This window comes from Onychostruthus taczanowskii, unplaced genomic scaffold (genome assembly GCF_017590055.1).
Source record: "Onychostruthus taczanowskii isolate IOZ18803 unplaced genomic scaffold, ASM1759005v1 scaffold8, whole genome shotgun sequence".
NCBI classification, from domain to species: Eukaryota; Metazoa; Chordata; class Aves; order Passeriformes; family Passeridae; genus Onychostruthus; species Onychostruthus taczanowskii.
Window position 1 is genome coordinate 5441204 of NW_024505892.1, and position 21113 is coordinate 5462316.

Sequence of the window (21113 nt, forward strand, 5' to 3'; positions counted from 1 at the left end):
TACTCTTCGCAGCAGTGATCCACATTAGCCAGCTTTCTTATTTTGAAGAAAAAGCTTTCTTTTTTTTTCTTCTTTATTGTTAGAAGCAAGAAAATGCCTTATCAGGGATTAGTAGGGTCCAAGGTGATTAATTTCTGGAAATGAGTGGTGTTTACACATACTCAATTGCTCCTGTGCAGACACTCTGATACTTCCAATAGCTTTTCAGAAGCAAAGAGAAGCTGAATGCAAATGATTGTAGCAGGAAAAGGTTAGGGTTTGGGTTTTTTGTTTTGTTTTGTTTTGTTTGTTTGGGGGGGGGGTTTGTTTGGTTTTGGTTTTTTTTTTTTTTTTTTTTGTTTTTTTGGGGGGGGGTTTTTTGGTTTTGGTTTTTTTTTTTTTTTGTTTTGTTTTTTTGGTTTTTTTTTTTTTTGGTTTGGTTTGGTTTTGGTTTTGTTTTTGTTTTTGTTTTTTTTTTTTCCTAGTGGGTAAATACTATATCATTCTTATATTTTAGGGGAGGCCAATACAATAGTTGAAATAATAATGGTTGTCTTGACCTTTTAATTTTTTAAGGCCTGTTGGAAACTCAGTCGTTCCATGAAGCAGATGAAGATGTGGTCACTGATGTTGATTTCACCAATATGATTTCTGAAGAAGAAAAAGAAGAGTTAAAGATTGAGCTAGCCAAGGTAATGAATTTGAATTTCTGTGAGTGTTACTGTTTCTACTTCCTTAAACAGGAAACTACTAATTTTAGCATGAAGTATACATCATAAAGGCATGCCTTACCTTTTTGGTAAAATTATTCTAGGCAACAATAATGCAGCTTATATACCTATTTTTTGAAGGTTAAATATCTTATACTTGATGATTGTACTGTGAAAATCAAATGCACGTTCTCATCTTAGTCAAGATGTGTCTTTATAAACATTCCTTGAAAAAGAATGAAAGGTGTTCTCATTAGATCTGTGGTATTGTTGTTACAGTGGTTGTGCCACCTGATAGAAAAATTTCTTTTTGTGGTGCTCAGAGGAAAAGGTAATGATGATGGTTGCAGAAGAGGCTGATAATAACAAGCACAGTAATTTAATCACATTTTTGTTTCCTTTGGCACTGATGTGTTTTGAGAAGGTAGTATCTTTTTTCAGGAGTCTGGAACTCAGGACACTGTGAAGAGGCTTAAAAATAATAAGGAGATGGGAGCAAAAAGGTGTGAACCACATGATCTCTTTATTACAAAGATTAAAGAGACTGTCTAAATTTGGTCTACCATGGAAGGATAGACTCAGTTTTAATTATTGCTGCTGGATACTGCAGAAAAGTGAAATTCCAGAATGGAAAATGAGATAATGGAGGAAAACTGTGGGTTTAATTTTTTTAAATATGAGTCAAATAACAGAAATCACAGCCATATGAATGTGAGGAGTTGGTTTCGCCTTAACTGGAATACTTAAATTGATATTAAGTTGTAGTACTTACAAAGTACTTACTTACAAAGTACTTACTTACAATGTACTTACAAAGTAATGACTTTCAAGTAATTTACCTGCAGTGCTGATTCAGGATGTTCAAGTGAAGCAGAAGACTGTTTTTTCGCTTTAATATTTTATCAATCTTTGTGTTTCTGAGTTACTAGTTAACTTTTACTTTGCTGATCCTGTCACATCTGTAAATAATCAGAAGGAAGCTGAAAGTTTACATGATCAGTTTATCAAATTAGTTAGGAGTTGGCATATTCATTACTGGCTTTTTATGAGGACCAGAGGCAGTGGGCACACACTGAAACACAGTAGGTTCCCCCTGAACATCAGGAAGCATGTTTTTATTGTGTGTGACTGAGCAGTGTACTCCACGTTGTTTTGGAGTCTCCATCCTTGAAGATGTTTAAAAGCTGGGTACAGTCCTGGGAAACATGCTCTAGGTAGGGCTTGAACCAGGTGTCCTATAGTGGTCCCTTCCAGCCTCAGCCATTCTGTGATTCTCTTCTCTGGTGAAAGGGACTTCACTAGCAGGTAGAAGCAAGAAAGGAAAAAAGGCCAGAACTTCCTGCAATCATCTGAGAATGATACACCTCTCTAAATAGAAGTAATCTCAAATGTTTCTGGGTGTCCCTTCTGCTTACTGATTGCCATAGGAGAGAGAATTCTCATTAGCTCATGCTGGAAATGCTTTAATTTCTGTACTGACATGCAAGTGAGAGATTGCCTGTCAAATATTATGATCTTGACTGACCTAGGAATTATTTTCTGAATTCCTCACAGCAGATTACTGGTGTGAAGCTGATGCTTAAAAGCAAAATAAAACTGATAATTATGCTAAGAAAGATTTGGAAAACTTGAATGTAGAGTGAACAAAGTCTGACAAAGTCTAAAGTTAAATGAGGCTAATGACTCTTATAAAAGACTGCAAAAAAATGTGTGACATTGCCTCCTTCAGAAAGAAAAATTTGCTAATGTGGGAATTGGGTAATGTTTCCTTTTGAAAATCTGTTAGTCTTTACTTACAAGCCCTTTCTGCTCCACCAATGATAGTTTTGTTTTCTTCATGTGCTTATGTCCTTCATTTCTTAATGTCCTTATGTGCTAAATAATATCTGTTTGAACCTGTAGGAACAAGCACCTCTCCTACTGTTCAGAGGGGTAAAAATCATCCTTAATTCTTCCATCAGTAGTTGATAAAATGGGGACCTGTTTGTGAGCACCTGTTGTGCATTTATTTAAGCAGAAAATATGTGTTTCATCTCTGTGTTGTTTATCTAATGTATATATTCTTTGTTTTCTTCCTCCTTCTCACTCTGACATTAGGAGAGGAACAAGCACTACTGGTTTTCTGGCAGGATTTTTTTGTATCCTCTATTCCTATTCTCTTGCTAATAATCTCTTTTTACTGGAAACTTCTCAGAACATGGACTTGCTCTTTTCTTGTATTTGTAACCCAGCTAAAACAGCAGGGCTCTGACTCTAATCAAGCCTTAGGATTTCTACAATGCAACTAAAATGAGTAACTCTTACAGAAGCTTCTAACAGTCATTTGAATTTACAGAGGTCAGTCTGACTTCTCAGAATAACAGCAGAAAATTGTAGCCCAAAAGCTTTACATAAGGCCAGAAGATTGTTAGCAGAACAGATTCCCCCCGCCCCCCTCGCTGTGAGGAGCATTGTACAATGACTCTTGAGTCATGCTGGGGGCTGAGATTTTGAGCTACCTTGCTCACTGCTGTCAGTTGTCCTTCTATTACACTCATCAAAGCGCTCATTTACTCTTTGGTGTCTTCCCCCTCCCACACCTTCCCAGGAGGAGCTATCTGCTTTGATCTAGCTGATGCACAGCATCAGCAGTGTGTGCTACTGCATGTTTGTTCCCACTTTGAGGAAAGATTATAATAGTACCTTTTTCTGCAAACTTATGAGAGAAGAGAACTTTGCCTTTGTATGATGTGCCTATATTCTTCTGACTCTGTTGCACTTTGAAAGAAGGGAATCATGAGAATTAGAAGCTTGTATTTCTCTTTACCTAAGCCCTAGTTTTATAATGGAGTTATAAACATTTACAAAAGTGGACTTAAAAAATTCCTAAACAGGTGATGCCTGACTTCCATGAGAATTAGGTATGTTACATGCTTAAATGCTTTTCAAGATCCTACTGTAAAGTCCCTAATCCTTTCTACCTACTTCAGAGTCATCACTGATATTTGAGCACTTGAGGGCGGATTTGTATCTGTCATTATTTCAAAGTGATGGAAGTTGAGGAGGATTTTGTCAATTCAAAACTGATTGCTGTGTTATAAATAATAAATTACTTTTCTTTAATCAAAAATGTTGCTCATACTTCTGCCATTGAGCACATGGCTAATACTTGCTTAGGTTATCACAGCTTTAAGATGTCTATTCAATGGAACAGATGGAAATTAATTTTAATAGAAGACCTGAAATGTTTATGTATCCAAGTACCTGATGTTCAACCTAGTACTGGCCCATAACTGTCCTGGCATCAGTTTAAGTAAAGTTCTTTGGCAGTATTGCACAGGTAGTCATGCACTAAGGGGTTTGCTCTTGGTGAGAAACAACCAAAAAGAGCTCTGAACTGCTGCCTGAGGAATGGTGACATTTGTGCTTTCTTTCTATAAGCATATGACCAGTTACCTTCTCAGAAGAGAGCCTCTTGACACCTGCCTCTTGACAGTATTCCATTTGCAGGTTAGGAAGGTAATGAAGCATAAAGGACATGGGGAGGAACAAAGCAATTTGGATTACAACAGTACTGGTGAGGTGTTGGCATCACAGGCATTGGTGAATACTAAAATCTGGTTCACTCAGGTTAAGATTTTGCTTTGTGTTCTTAGCCTTGCTGCTTGTACATTGAAATAGCAGGTAATGACAAAAGAAACTGATAGCTGAGGGATTCAAGTATGAGACTTTTCCAGTAACAGTGAGGTTGCAGCCGGTTTTACAGTGAGGCAGAATGCATGAATGTGTACAATAAAATAATGCTGGTACTGATATCCTAAATATAGCCTTGGAGGTCAGTACTGTTTCAGCTGGTGCTTGCATCATTCCCTGCAGCCAATGGAGTTAAATCAGAGGGAGACTGTGGTTCCAGGGAGCTTAGCATATGGTAATCAGATAAGTTGCCATATGTTACCTTACTAACATATGGAGGAAAGAACACAGTTGGTAGGGGAATTTCTAAACCTGAAGTGAAAGGCAGCTGCTCTGGTGTCACTTGCCCTTGTTAGCTTCAGTATCTCAGTGTGCTGCTTGTATAGATTGGCTTGGGAGGCTTCCAGGTGAAGAATGCAAGCCCCTGCTCACTTGCAGGAGTGCTGCCCAAGGAGCAGGATTCTGAGCCAGTGGCAGGTCCATTCTGGAGTCCCTCTTCTTACAGTCTTATCTTCTGGTTCTTGCCTTGGTAAAACACTGGCTTTGATTAAATGCTTCAAAAGAATGTCTACTGCAGAGATATTTATATACAGCTTGAAATTGCAGAGTTTGGTTAAATACTAGGATCTCTGGAAAAACTAATCTGCTCTGTCTTCTGAGTGCTTTTATGTTTTAGGTACTGATCACTCATGTTAATAGTTCAACTACAAATTTTTGTGTTACGATTTTGAAATATGTAGGGCCTAAAATACATGAATAAAACGCATATGACAAGGACATAATGTTTGGTGGTACTCTCAAGTCATATATTATCATGCAGCTTTTTCTGGCTTTTTACCTGCTTCTAAGAGTTTGCATATGTTTTTTTCAGGACCAGAAGACTAAAAACCTGCAAGTATGATGTTCAAAGCCTGTGCATTTAAAGGAAGATATTTGTTTGAGTTTTCCAGTCTTCTCTTGTCCTGTCCATTCCCATTTTACTAGTGAATGAAAAGCTGGTATTTGAGACTCCTAATGCCCTAAGGCAGACTTTGGTGAAGTCGCTTCCTTACTGGATAATTCTCTCTTATCAGGTGCATGTGTGTGATGGTGAACAGAGGTGACACAGAGGCATTAACTTAACATGGTGTCAGCTCTGTTCTGGGCATGCCTTTGTGACCTCCACAAGCATTTGACTCAGTCTCTCTAGGTACCTACAAAAAGCACGAGTTTGTGAGATTCCTTTAGCCTCTTAACATTGTATGTGTTTATCATTCTGTGGGAACAGGCTAACTCCTTTCTCCTTGTTTCCCTCAGCTAGAGGATGAAATTTCAACTTTGCGGCAAGTGCTAGCAGCCAAAGAGAAGCACCTGGTTGAAATTAAACAAAAACTTGGCATAAGTCTGATGAATGAACTGAAGCAGAACTTTAGCAAAAGCTGGCATGATATGCAGACAACTTCTGCGTGAGTACTGATCTTTATACTTACACATATGAACATACCATGTTTTTTTAAAACTTTTTGGACTCAATTAATAGCAACATTGGTAGAAAGAACCACCCACCTTCATCAAGTGCTGTCTGAAAAGTAATTTGCTGGTTTTTTCCTCTTCATTTGACAACTGAATTTGACACTTAAGGAGAAGGAAAAGTGAGCTTCTCCACAACTGAGCTGAGCTGGGAGTTGACAGCAAGGAAGGCAGGGGGCAGTGGCATGCATCATCCATGAAGGAGCAGTCTCACAATACATGAACAAAGACACCAGAGCAGGTCCAATGACAGCAAAGGGGGTCAAGCCAAGAGTTCAGATCTCCAAGTGCCTCTGTACTGCTGAGCCAGGTCCTAGATCAAGCCAGGGAGTCAAATCTGTGAGTTCAAGATCTGAGGTACCTGGCCAGATACAGGCATATCAGTAATATGACTTGACATTAAATTCAGTCTAGGCTTTAGTATGGGTCCCAAATGAAGGGAAAACGTGCTTAACAAGCATTCTCCCAACTCTTGCACAACATTTTTATGACAATCTTACCCAAGGTTTCACAGCTGTGCAGTGCCAGATCTCACCTTGAGCTGCCAAGTTCAGGGGAGTGGGGGAGAAAGTATTAGCAGTTCCTCTTGGTGCATTCAAGGTGCTGACAGAGACTTGGTAAATATGTTATAATGTACACTTTTACATTAAAAAAACTCATTGTATTTTCATGAGAAGTCAAATAAGGCATAAACCCCTTAATAAAAATACAGTTTGTATGTCTCCTGTCTCAGGACAGTTGGACAGTTTCTCATCTAGGTCCTGTTTCTCATGACATGTAATTAGCAGGGGTATCACTGTTGCCTTGGTGAGGATGTCTGGCTTGTGCTAGGAGAGAGCAGTCTAGAGACGCTAAGCTTTAGAAGAGAGGAGAGGCACAACACATCTGAACTAGAATTACTGGGAAAGACTAGCAAAATTTTGAAATACAAACTTCCCTTTTTACTTGAAATTTGATAGCAAGTTCCCAGATAGGTTTTAATTTTTCCTCCACATTGGAATTTGCCACAAAGATAGACTTAGGAGACTTTTTCAGTGTGGTAGCTGCTACTTTTTATTTAAGATGTGTTTCAGAAACTACAGTCCATTGGGCGGTAAGTGTCCAGTAATTGTTATGTGGGACTGAGCACCAGGAGCAATTTTTGCCTCAGAAATTTCTCATGTTTATGGTCCAACTGCTGTATAATTCTGCTAGACCCTCATGCCAGAACACCAGTGCTGATACAAATCATGGTAATCCTGCATTCATAAGGATGGATGTGTTGAGTAATACAGGTGATTCATTGTTGCTCTACCAAAATAGCAGTGGGACAGCATTATTCACCAGGATTCTCTGATTTAGGAAGGATGAAAAGCTTGTTTAAAAAAAAAAAAAGTTCTGAATATTTACATGCCTGTGGTTTAGGTTTCTAATTCTACAATTGCCCATTTTAATTTTTAAAATGACCTGGTTTTAAGAGGTGAAATTTTGTTTCACTTAGCTGGTATGCTTTCCTGTAAGTTAAAACTACTTTTCTTTAGCAGGGAACTTTTCAAAGCCACAGAGCACCAAACTTTTTGTCCACTTATTGGTAATGTTTTTAAGCTCTCCATTTAGGGATGCATTCTTAGGTTTAGAGTGGATTTAGAGGAAGAGGGGTGGACTTGTCTCAGTAACAGTCCTGTAAAGTGTGTTTGACCACTAGTTAAGAGTCACGACCTAACTTACAGGGTGCATGCCACCCCTACTGACTAAATTTAAACTTGAGGTTTTCACTATTTTAAAGCATTTACATTTTAAATGGTTGGCCCCAAGTTCCTTGTTAATTTCCTGTACTATTCAGTGCACTTATGTTTAGTATAATCTATTATATTTTAGTATAATGTGTTGGGGGAGGCAAAGGGTTCTGCTATAGAGGACATTAGTAACTACAGAGCAAATGGTCACCTTGGGTTTGATTTGGTTTCATGGTGGTAAGGCATTCAACTAGAATGACTTCCCACACACACCTATTTAATGATTGGGTTTTCAGTGAATAGAGGTGGGTGGATAGTCAACTTCTAGCAATGCATGTTCTTTTATATTTTAAAAATAGATAATTCATTCTTATTTAGATGCTAGAAGCAGGGTCATGTTGGTGGATTTTGAGGTTATTTATTTTAGCTTAAGAAATAATTACAAATGTCCTTACATGGATATTTGTAAAGACCAAAATTGAGCTTTTCTAATTATTGCTCTGCTACAAAAGAAAGGTTTTATATAATCTGAATGTATTGTATTCAGTTGAAGCTTCTTGGTGGTGCTTCTGTAAAGTTCCCACAGGTCTCCTTCCATACTTCAGATTTTCACCATATAGTGGATTAAGGTAGAACATAGTATTTATGACAATTAACCTGGTTTTATACAGAATCACAGAATATCTGAGGTGTTGACAGCAATGTCAGAAGACTCTAGTTAATTGACTCTTTCAGGCAGGACCAGCTAGAGCAGAGCCCTCAGGACTATGTTCAGTCAGGTTTTGAATATCTCCAAGGATGGAGATTCTACAGCCTCTCTGAGCAACCTGTTCCAGGATAAATTGCACTTGCTGTGAAAAACATTTTTCTTAAATACTGAAATATCAATATATTTTAATATTTCTTGCATTGAGTTTGTGCTGGTTGCCTCTGGCACTTTCACTAAATACCACTCAAAAGGGCTTGCCTCTATCTTCTTTCCTCCTTTCATCATTTATACATGTTGATGAGATCCTTCCACAAGCCTTCTCTAAGGTGTCCAGCCCAGCTTTCCCAGCCTCCTCATATGAGAGGTGCTCCAGTCCTTTACCATCTTTATGCACCTTTGCTGGACTTGTCCCAGTTTGTCCATGTCTGCCTTGTACTGGGAAGCACAGAACAGGACCCAGGTGTGGCCATAACTAAGGCTGATGGGAAGGATCACTTCATGCAACCTTTGCTGCAAAGGTGCTTTGCTGACTTATGTCCAATCTGTTCTCTACCAGGATTCCTGGCTTTTTTCTGCAAGGCTGCTTTCCAGCTGGTTGATCCCCAGCGTCTACAGGGTTATTATTCCCAACCTGCCAGACTCTGCATTGCCCTTTGTTGAACTTACTGAGAGTCCTGTTGCCTCATTTTTTTCAAAAGTCCCAAGTAATTGTATTCTTCAATGCAATTGCAGAATTGCATTTCATTATATATGGAGAAGGTTCCAAGGGTTATTTTAGCCTTTCACTAGTTCCTCATATTAAGCGCTAAAGATATAGATCACAAGATATCTTGCCCTTTGCTGAGCATTTATGTTGTAAACATGCTCAGCTTTGTCCCTCAGCTTTTCATTTGATACTCTTCTATTATTTGGAAAAAAACATAAGATACTATAGTTCTGTCCTCTTGGGAGATATTTCAATTCTACTGTGTTTCTAAAGAGCAGTTTTATCTGTAAAATTACCCACCAATAAACTCACTCCAGCCTAGTAGTTCCCACAGACTTCTTTACCATCCTTTCTTAAAATGTTATCAACTGTTATAAGACATAAACCTCCCCTGTTTTAAATGGTCAACCTTTCAACCCATGGATGGAATAATAACTATGGAGAGAGCTTCTAGGGAGATGAAAATGCTTGATTTGCTACTAAACCTCTCCAAAAAATAAATACTCCAGACATTCAGACAGCTGTAAGCATCAGTACTGCCATGGCAAATTAATTATTATAAGAGCTAGAAAATTAGAGGAAACCCATTCTATCTTCAAGAAGTGAAATGATGTGAAATATTTCAGTCAATAAGTCAATATGTTTAGTGATTCCAACAGGGGGGCTGGGAAACCTTTAATGTGATGGAAAGTGGACCCACACAAGGCTAACACAGGATAGGAATCTGAAAAAGCTGTTTTCAAAATGACTTTTCACCTTTCGACCTCAGAAATTTTCACTTGTAAAAAGGGAAAAGCCTGTGAATTATAGGCCAAAATCAAGAGAACTGTAAGTGCTGGCTCCCAACAGCATGTTTCCTAGACAGGGCCCTGGGCTTTTTTTAGATGGTGACTGTCTTTTCAAGCCTTTTTAGGAAGGTTTCAGTGTTGCTCTGTTCTTGCATGATATTTAATTAAAATCTGGGACAACAACATTCAACATGTACTTAGCCTTTTCTTCCAGAGGTAGAATAAAGATCTATTCATTGAATACTGGCTGAACTATTGAGCAATCTCAGTTCTGCTAGTAGGAAACCTGCATAGAGGATAACTGCATAGGTTTCAACAACCATTGGGAACTTAGTGTTTTATAGTTCAAATTTCTGCCAGGTCATAGGAAAATAGAAGGTAATAGTTGCACTGCATGTGTTTTAGGCTTACAATCTATGGTACAGGCAGTCTTTGTTAATATAACTTTAAATATATAGTAATGCGTTCCAAAGTTTCAGAACTTTTTTCAGTAAGTCAGATACAATTTGTGGACAGTCACAGTCCTACTGTGACTTCTAGGAATTAAGTAAACTGTGTTCCCACACACATATTTCTCGTGAGTGGTAGTAAAAGAAATGTGGGTGTTTCTGTTCTTTGCAATGTGTAATCACCTTTTGACATTTTCTTCTCTAAATTTGCAAGTAGATGTAACAGTTGTGTAAGTGAGGAAATTGTGTGTTGGCTTTAGCAAGTACATTACCTGTGTGTGAGTCTGTACTATATGGAAGTAAAAGGAGCCTCTCCCTTCCACTGCCTTTGCTTCCTTCAGGTCAGATCAGGCAACCTTCATGCTGTCTTCAAAGATAATTATTTTGTTGCTTTTTCACGTGTGTCTCTGGCCTTGAATGTTGAAGGGTAGCAAAATAAGGAGAAAGGACTTCAAGAAGTTAACTTAGTCTGTTCTCATTGTTCCTTGTCCAAAAGATGTATGTCCATTTGTTTGCACGAGAACCTTCAGGTAATGGAAATTCCACAGCAAGGTCAGGTGATCTGGTCCAGATGTTCCTTTCTCAGGGAAAAACCCACTGTAATTATCATGGGGCACCAGAAAATATATACATGTGTATTATAGTGATCTTTATGTGTGTATATCTAACTGTAAGGATAGGAAGGGAGGCCTGAATGTAAATTGAGATCTCTGAAATTACAAGGATTAAAAATATCCAGGAAAGAGTTAGTCAAAGAAAGGGGAAAGGGAAGGAAAGGAAATGAAAGAATGCAAAAGGAAAAAGGGAGGGGAAGAAAGGAAAATAGAGACTGGGATGTGTTTAATCTTGCATACTTTTTTTAATCTAATATACAGTACATAGCCCACAGACAGTGTTACTGATACAGTTTAAGGTGTGATGAACTGTCTCTAATGCCTTAAGATCATCTGTGCTTCAGCAAACATATTTTGGCTTTTCTACCTGGAGTGTAACCGTAGCACACTTTTTCCCCTCCTATTCTATGCTACATTGCACAATTAATGCATTTCAAACAACTGTATCCCATATTTTTCCCACGTGCTTGAAGATTACAGGGCACTACAGCCCAGAACATTTGCCACCTTTGTTTGGCACCTTTCCTGACCTCTCTCCAGCCTATTGAACAGTCACCTTTCATGTGCTGTACACAGATTTCTGCTGCAGCCTGCAGAGGTTCAGTTCCCTCAGTTCTGTCCTTCCTCTCCCTGTGGGAGAGGAACTACCTGGAGCTTACTTCCTTAGATTTAAGGAATATGTACCCATCCAAATGCCAGCACTGTTTCAGTTAATTCTTAACATTCCTGGCAATGGGAAGAATGACAAAAATACATCTGTCATTTGGTTTTGAAGTTGGAATGAATTTCAGGAGAGTACTAAAAAAACCTACCAAAACAAAACCCCAGAATAACGCACAACTGCTTAATTTGTGGCAAAAAATGACAATAAGAATGCTCTTAGAGAATGTTTTATGTACCTTTTATCTGTCATATATGCATTTATCTCACTTGAACATTAGCATAATTGAGTTAATGTTGAGCCCTGTTTCTCCCAGAAAATCAACAGAAAAAGAGTTTTGTAGCTGAGAGTTTCTCAGGGATCCAGATGCTTTAGATCAATTGCAGAAAAGTCATTCTCAAGATGACTAATGGTTTGAAAACTGAAAAGAAGTAAGCTCCGTAGGGCACAGTTTGTGCTACCAGGCTCTGCTCTACTGTATGGTTTTATTGTTAATTGTTTGCGTTGTGTTACGTCTTCTGTGAGCCTTATCACAGGCGAGGGTTTCTCAAATGAATTAATTTTGCCAGCAAGCATTGATGGAGAGGCATAATGCTGAATGAAGATGTACTAATTAGCAAAAGTACTAATTTTACAGAAGCTGAATTAAAATTCTTTGTCACTTACTGCAGTACATCAAATGTGCAGCTTGACATGCAAAATATAAATATTATATGTGTAGCCTACTTCTGTCAGCACACTCTGTATTGCACCTGTGAATGAAGGGTACTTTTAACTCTGCCATGTGAAGGGCAATTCAGTACTGAGATGAGATGAGTGTGATTGTCCTGTCATATCCTGCAGATGATGTTGGCCATTTGAATGTCTAGTTCTCTCTGTATGGCTGCTGCTTGGCTGTTCTCTCTCTAAAGCACTGGCTCCTTCACATGTTGTGTTTTATGAAACAGTATCTCCTTATTTTTCCTTTCACTGTCTGTAAAAATCACAGTGAGATATATATAGGGAGATCTGGTTGTCACAGGATAGCATAACCTAAATGTAGTATATAGCACTGTCAAGTGAAAGTGCAGTCAAAATATGCTGCAAATCTACTTTGTCTAAATAGTATGTTACAGCACTGGAGACGTGAGTTATCTTTAAAGCTCTTTTTAATTATGTTGGGCATGTTGTTGGAATATAACTGCAATATCAGCTTGTTTTGTGATAACCTCTGATAATCACTTTAATAAATAATTGCTTCTGTTAAAGAAATAATTGTTGCTCCTCCATCTATAGCCTATTTTAAAAAGAAAATTATCATCAGAAGTTGATGAATGAAATTCTTAGGTCAATGTCATATATAAAGGAAATGTTCAGATGTTCACAGGTGAGTGTTATTTACATTTTAAAATTGAGACAGCAGTTGATACAACTTATTTATTTAATCCCTCTTGTCTATGAAATACATTATAAATATTTATTGTTAAGTGCTGAGTGAAAGCAAGGAATATGACTCTTGGTAACCATTACCAGCAATTCTTCTGTGCTACAAAGTATTTTCAGATGCTACAAAATCAGAGCAGGAATTCCTACTCTAACTGAATAAATCAAGTAGGCTGTTTCTACTTTTGCTGACGCTACTTGGTGTACTGCTGATGGTGCCTTTGTATGAGTGTAATGATGTATTTGTCTAAAAATGCACTCAATGGCTTGGATGGAAAGTGGTCTTGAATCCCTGTATCCTAAACTATCTGAGTTTTTTTTTGCTGGAGTATTTCTGTCTGTAAGTTTTGAGGTCACTAGTTGACCTGAGCTGCTGGCTGACTGATTCCTAAGACGCTGTTAGCTGTCTCCATGAGCTGGTGGTTAGCACTTGCCTAAGGATTGCCAGCAGTGGCTGCTGAAAGGATGAGAGTGCCCAAGTGTTGTTGCACACTTAGTGTGCAGAGCACTTGGTGGTGCAAGGGGGACATAAAACATACATAGAGCACTTTTTCCAGTTAATAAGTGTTTGTAGTTTTTACCTGGAATATCCAACTTTATTTCTGCAGGTTAAAGTTTCTGAAAATTATGTAAGCTGTTCAGTGCATTAAAACAAAAGTACAAACTGCTGTGAGTTACATGAGATGATGAAAACTGCTCGGTCAGATGATTAATGTGCAATACAACTGAGCAGATTCCCAGATGACAGAGAGAATGTGTTGAAGAGATCATTATTACCAGAGCCTTGGCAAGATATCAAATGGATGCTGTAAATATGATATAACTATGAAGATATACTTATCTGAGCCAAAATACAGTGCATCATACATCCAAATATCAACACAGCACATAGCTAACTACAGGGAGGCAATGTGCTCTATGGAAATATTATTTATGAAGAAGGCATAGTGATACACATAATGCTGAAGAGGTAGTAATGGGCAGGGGGGTAGATTTTTAAGCTATCAGAGAGCTCTGCTGAGATGCAAATTATTTTTCTTGTCTCTACTGACAGGTATTGCATGTTGTGCTCCATTTTCACCTTTGTTATTTTGTTGTTCCTTAAAGCTCTTCTTCAGCATTGCTGAAGGGAGGAGGGGACATGTCATAGGTCATTTTTGCTGAAGTTGGTGCTGAAAAAAGACTAGTTGTGTAACAGTTTTAGCTGGATTTGTTCTCTTATGTAATGTCAAAAGTATTAGGAACACAAATGCAGTCTCCATGTCTTCCTCGCTAGTGGAAATACTGGAGGATGTTTGGTCTCTGGGATTTACAGAGAAAACACAATGTTGCTGGAATGCTGGAAAATCAGTGGCATTCCAGCCAATTCCCTGAAGATGTGTTCTGACCAATATAATGTTCAGAAATATGTAGGGTACTCCAATGTTTCTCACTGAAATTTGGGTCTCTCCTCTATGGCGCATTTTGGACTGTTCTCTAAATAGTTTTACACAGTGTGAAGAACTTGCAGTGAAAAGGTAAGACATAGAGATATTTTATCATAAAGTTAAATGTGCCTATAAATAAAATTAAATCCAAGGTGTCATTTCAAAAAATCAGTTTAGAGGGATATCTGAAAAGTATTTTTACTATGTACATTCAACCTGTACATAAATAGTTTGCGCTACAAAGGACCTTTTAGACGTGGAAGTCAAATCTGGGTCTTCATTTTGTCATCAGCAAAATTCCACTTGTGTTGAATAGTTTAGGAAGCTTTTCTGTTAGCAAACTCTTTAAGACTTGTATGCCACAGGCAACAGAATATTTGATTTTTTTTCTTATTCATAGGCAACTCTTACCAAAAAGCTATATGCTTATAGTTTGACAATAGCATCCTTATTTTAGGGTCTCATCCCATTCTAGTTCATGAGAGTATATCTACTGTCAGCAAGAGAATGACATAGCTATTAAACTAGCTAAGCTAGAGGATGAGGCCTCAGTGAAATAAGAGTATTGCATTCTTGCTGTGTCCAAGGACGACTGGCTAAGAAGAAAGGAGGTTCGGTAAAAGACAATCTTTTCCATTGTCTCTCTATTGTACTAGAATAAATAAAACAAGTGTAATCATTGCTTCTTCCTTTCTAATTATAATTTGTGTTCCTTCTGTCAGTGTTGCAATGTTTTAGCCCTTGTCATTCAACGTTGTGAATGTGTTTGGTTCAGCTTATCTAACTGGAGACTCCTAGAGGTTCTGTACCCTGGTCTTCAGTTGCTCCCTGTGGATTGCCTTGTTAGTCAGTAAAAACAGAGACAAGCACCTTCATAGAAAGAGCCCTTTCACTTGGCAGTTTAAGAACTTGTTAGGTCAGTAGGATGTTGTGGCTTAGGGACATAAAATCAAAATATATTGTCTGAAAGGACAGAGCATTATGTGGCCTCTGCCATCAAACTGGTGATTTGTAAAACACAGTCCTGAGCAGAGGACTTCCAGCAATAGGTCCTGCTGGGGCTAAAATTACGTGACATAAAATGTGATGTGCCATACTGCAAAAGTTAATCTTATTTCCCCTCCTTCCTCCACAAAGTTATTACTTTCATATATGTAATAATAAGGAGAAAATACCTGTTGTAACAACTTAGGCAGCAGTATTTTTTTTTAATCAACTGTCAGTGTATTTTGGTACATGCTCACAATCCTACAGTTTTTGTTCAAATGAGAATGAGAACCCAGTGGAGTTTTATTTCTGAATTTTTCATGATCATTTCTTCTTGTCTGCCAACACACACCACAGGATAGAAGGCTGATTATAGTGTGCTCTCCTTTTGTTACTAGGTCAGTACTTCTAATTCTGAGCTTGTCTGCGTCACTGGGAGTATCAGATAATTTTCTCAGAAGGAAGCCTCTGACATGCTCAGAATTAGTTTAGTCAGCAGAAAATCATCTTTGCAGAAAAGCTTACTGATTACTCTGAGAGTCCAAGTTACCTGTACTGAAGAGTCTGTATGGGTCAGAGTGTGTATTCTGGATCAGTAAATTATGATTCTGTGTTTGAATCTGCATGCTATAAGTGAAATTAGTGACATCTTTTAAAAGAATTCAGTCCTACTAAGAATATGCATTCACGCTCTAGGTTTCTTCATCTTCCTTTCTCTGTCCTTCCCCAAACCTTGTTCCTTTAAAGAAATTTTTAAAAGTGAAAAAAAAGGAAAATTGTGGAATGTGGAAACAGATTTGATGTTTTTTTTTCTATTTAAATATCACAGAATCATTTTGAAGTGTATCTGTTAAATGTACCTAATATGTATATGCTTGAAAGAGCAGAATTGTATTTGTCCTGATTCTTTTCTGTGCTTCAGACAGCAGATTTTGCCAGAAGGTCAGTGTCTTCTGAAAGAATACTTACTTGATGTAAATATGATTTTTTGTAAACAGAAGTTGCATCAAGCAGGTATTCAACAAATCACTGCATTCTGCTTTTAACCAGCGTGCACTGGCCCATCTGGGGGATGTTGTCTGCAAGGGGGAAAGAGAGGATTGCTAAGTTAAGGATTGCTCTGGAGAACCCTGCACTTAGGAAGCTGTGCAAAAATGGGCATCCTCGCCCATGTTTGTTTTGAGCCAGTTACTATGTTTATTAACATTTCATTGGATGGGACTTCTAGAGGGAAATTAGTTGCAGGGATTCTACTCTCTCTTTGTTAATACTTATCACTATTTCTGTTCTATTTTTTGTTTCCAGTTACAAGAAAACACATGAGACCCTGAGCCATGCGGGGCAAAAAGCAACAGCAGCTATCAGCAATGTAGGAACAGCTATCAGCAAGAAGTTTGGAGATATGAGGTATTGGCATCTGCTGCTTCTCTGGTCTTATTTAGAGGACTAAATGTATAAATCATTTGTCAGCTCTTCATTTCCTTCTACATTAGTGTTTTAAAGGTTCAAGTAGTTTGTAGTTAGAGTATTTAATAACACTCATGTTTTTAACTGGAAAGAAGGCATAATGATGACCAAAGATAGAATTTTTATATGAGTCCTGTTTTTTTTAAAAAAAAGTACAGTCAGAAATCCTTTTGTAATAACTTTGCAAACTCAAGGAAACATATAAGTAAAATGGAACAAAAAATTGCTATTAGATCTTTATTAACCCAGTTTTGTTCTTATGTGGATGCTGGAGAAAAATATCATCTGAAGAAAAGAAGCCTACCTAGGAGCTGCCTGTGATAAGAAAAAAAAATATTTCAGGCTATTTTTAATCCGTTTTTATTCAAGATATATTGCAAAGTTTTGTTCTGCTGTTGTATAAAAATAGATATGATAGAAGTAACAGGAGTTGAGGTCAGTAGAACTGCCACTTAAAGGCAACTTCAGTGTCAGGCTTTATATGTTGATGTATCTTTTAAAGTGTTGGCTTTAAAGTTCCTCAGTATGAGAGCAAAAACTGTATACTGTAAACCAGCATTCCAGCTTTCATTAGGTAGCAGAATTACAGAACTTCCTGAGTGTTTGAAAGAGTTGTTTTTTTTTTGTTATAAGTGGACATGGATAACTCCACAAGTGAATAATTAGGGTCTCATTTATTCATAGTGCATATTATCCCATTGGAATATATTCACTTTTTTGTTATGACATCCTAAGATAACCGTATCCTAAGATCTGTGTATGTTGCAAATGACTGAATCTTAGTTCATGGCAATAAAGTAATTTCCCCCCCCCCCTTTTTATTTTTATTCTGTATCTTAAATCTTTAAAGTCCTCCCCTTAATACTTACCTTTTACATACAGCTTAATAAATCCTCTAAAGAAGTACTAATGTATTTCTAGGTGAAACTAAAAAGGAAAATCTTCATTACTATATCATGTGCTTTACAGTGTCTTTTTCCACACTACAGTTCAAAATGGGAATTTAGTGAATGACTTACAACCTTCATACATAACTTAGTTATGTTTGAGCATAACTAAGAATTTTTTAGTTGACCCAGTTAAACATTCATGAGTAGTATATGCCTATCATAGGATAGAAGAATAATCAGACATGCAATTATATTTTCTTAGTGTATTTTTTATTGTTCAAAAATCTAAGAGCTGAAAACTTTCTAAAACATAAATTTGAGCCTTCATTTAAAAGTTTCTTGAAGGTTTTTCTTCAAAATTTGTCATTATTTAGAATTTACTTTAACTTGTATGAGCTGCTGAAATTCATAACACCTCATGTCTCCCCAGAGGAATAGAAATTTGTGTGGTAAAGTCTGTGGTTTATTTGTTCGTTCATTTATTCCATATTTGGAGTCTCCCTGGTCTTTCCTTTGGTGCCTTCTGGCTGTTCCATTATGAGAAACAGTGAGTGAGTTCTTCTTCTGACCTTCATTTCACTCATTATTTCTTGTGGGTTTATTGTATTTCACTTCAGTTCCCTCTTTCCAGGCTCCAGTTGGATGAGTCACTTTCACAAGCCTTTTTGTTACCTTTGTTAATTCTTTCTGCCTTCCGTGCATTTATAGTTGTATTCTGTGTTTTTGAGAAATATATAAGAAGTGTGTGATGCATGTGGCACCAACACATTTTTTGTTTTCTTACCACTTCCTCTTGCAAAAAAAGACAAGCTCACAGCTCAGCAAACAGGTCCTGTTGCTGCTTCTTTGCTTTAGATCCTAAAGAGTTTCTGTGTGAATACCTTGAGCACTGGCTCTGGATTATAAAGGGAAGGATGACTTAGCAGTTCAGGATTTCTCAGGTCCTATTACTAGTGCTTTGCACATGGTATGAGATTAACTGCAAAGGCAGAAATATCATCAGTGAAATACAGCATGTTCAGCCTTTAGTATTTCCCTTAATTAATCAGTGTTACCAAATGCCTTTGTCTTACCTATCAGTATCAGCCCTCATGCCCATGACAGTCATGCTTCTGACATGGCAGATGGGAGGTGTTTATCTCATTAGCTCTTTAGCCAAGGGCTCAAAGCAGAGGCTGAATCCACCAGCATTTTGATTAATCAAAAAGAGGATTTCTAGTAGCTTTCTTTGATTGAAATTATTATCTTGAACCTGGTTGGGTATTTTTCAGGAAAATATGAAGTACCAGCACTGCCTTTTTTGTGGATACTTGCTGTTTTCAGTTAAGTTCTCAGTTAGGAGTTTTCTTGATGCTTGATGATGAAGCAGCAAGTGGCCTAGCCACTAGGTTCCCATAGTTAGAGGGAGAGTGGGGTGGCTTGGACCTTCTGCATCTGCTGCACATCCTAAATCTGGAGTGATGGTCAGTATGCTTCCCTTAGCAGCAAAGCTGGCCCAAATTCTTGGCTCAGCTTGGCCAGGTTCTCTGTGGGGTCACATTACAAACCTTATCACTTAAATAACCTGATTATTAAAAATCTTCCCCCTCCCTTTCCAATCTCACTTGTGTTTGGGGGAGTAAACTGTAAAGAGGCAGGAATTTTCTGTGTCATTGTTGGCTTGCTTTTTTTGCTAATCCAAATAATTTTATTTCAGTGATCTAGTATATGGATTATCACCACCCCCTCCCATACTGCTGTTTTAAACAAACATCAGACTCTAGCTTAATTCTCTTGGTTAAGTATTAAGGCTGACAGTCACCAATGACATCCAGATGCAAATCCCTGTTCTGCTTTCACTCAGAGGACACACTTGAAACTGATTTCTAAAATCCAGATGTCATCATAATTCCCAGTATGTTCAGCAGCCTTACCCCCCTGGTGATGGTGATTTTGAAAGGGTGTGTAGACAGACTGACTAAATACTGAAACCTGCCTTCTTTATGAAACAAAATTCTGTTTTCTCTGTTACCTGCTATGTCAACTGTGCAGAGCACATACATATTTCTGTTCTGAAGTTGTTGGGTCTTAATTTTAATTTTGTTTTATCTCTAAAAATATTACTAAAATATCATATAAAAACAGGTCAGATAGACTCCCCCAAATGTGCTACTTTGCTATGTTAGCATTCAAGAAGATAAAATCTGTAAAAAAAGAGGCAAAATTCTGTGCGTCTGAAGGAACAGATGCCACGCTTTGGGGACCAAGTGCTTTTCCTGCAGCTGCTGTGCTTCTCTGTCATCCCCACCCCATCTTCCCAGTGTCGCAACTCTCTAATTCATTTTGTGCATGAATAATCACTAATGTTTTACATTTTCTGAATTTTGTATTAATAAGCTTGTAAGAGATCTTTACAGTCATAGTGCATCCTATTTGATATTGTGTTTCTAGAAATACAAGAAATGCATTTAAAACCAGTGTACAGATACTTCTGCTTTAGGATACAAACCAGACACTAGCAATATAGCTAAGATAATAGATTCTTCATTAATAGGCCTTGTGACTAATTATATGCCCTCAAGATTTTTTTTTTTTTTTTTGCTCCTCCATCTCCAGCTCACATTGTCTCTTTTAATATTTAGCTGGTGTGGAAAGTTAAGAGGAAGGGGGTAGTCCCAGGTCACTCACAGGGCATTGATCAGAGGTTCAGATCTCTTGGCATTAGAGATTGCACTGACATTTTAACACGCCTCTTGCTAAGAGCACAGATGTGATAGAGTTGAGGGGCTTTATCCTTTTCTGCTTTGCTTTCTGCTAAAGTTTGAATATTTTCATGCTATACTGCTGGACTACTCTGCAGTTGTCTGTATGAATCTGTCTCATCCCTGCTGATGGCCTTTTTAGAAACAAGTTGTGATACCAAGTGAGACATTTTGTGGTTTTGGGTTGCTTTAAAAAAAAAAAAAAAGGAAAGAAAAAATCAACCATGTGCACTACACTACTATATGCACACTACCACATACATTGCTGCTACTCAAGTAAAGGTATTTAAAGATTAAGCTAACAAAGGCATGCATGCAAATTAGGATGTCAGCAGTTACATTTTGTATAGCTCCTTCATTCAGCTCTCTGGTACGTTTTCCTTAATTACATGATCACACAGACCCCTTTCAAATTCAGTGCCTGGGATGAGCCAGCTCCCAGGATGAATGAAGGTAATATAATGCCTCATTCCTGCCAGGAGTTGGAAGGCACAGGTGGAAAGACACAAAAGACTGCAGGGAGGGACAGCCTGGGGACATGACTGCAGCAGTTGAATGTGCCCCTCAGAGATCAGCACAGAAGGTTTAGGAGGCACCAGAGGGGTGGAGGAGGGCAAAGTTAATTCCTCTCCGGAGGTGCAAGGGGGATTCTGGGAACTACAAAGCA

At 37.9% G+C, this 21113-nt stretch overlaps 1 protein-coding gene across 4 annotated transcripts in view; it reads left to right on the plus strand.

Annotated features, from left to right (window-relative positions):
• Positions 1–561: 561 nt before the first annotated feature.
• TPD52L1 (TPD52 like 1) overlaps positions 562–21113 on the plus strand; it is a 29172-nt gene continuing 8620 nt past the window's right edge. The window contains exons 1-3 of one of the 4 annotated variants that reach the window (XM_041423796.1): positions 562–671; positions 5658–5806; positions 16654–16755. In XM_041423796.1, the coding sequence (XP_041279730.1) occupies positions 624–671; positions 5658–5806; positions 16654–16755 (299 nt within the window). In that variant the 5' untranslated portion in view covers positions 562–623. The remainder of the gene's footprint in view (positions 672–5657; positions 5807–16653; positions 16756–21113) is intronic. The other 3 variants (XM_041423800.1, XM_041423798.1, XM_041423797.1) reach the window with 3 other exon arrangements.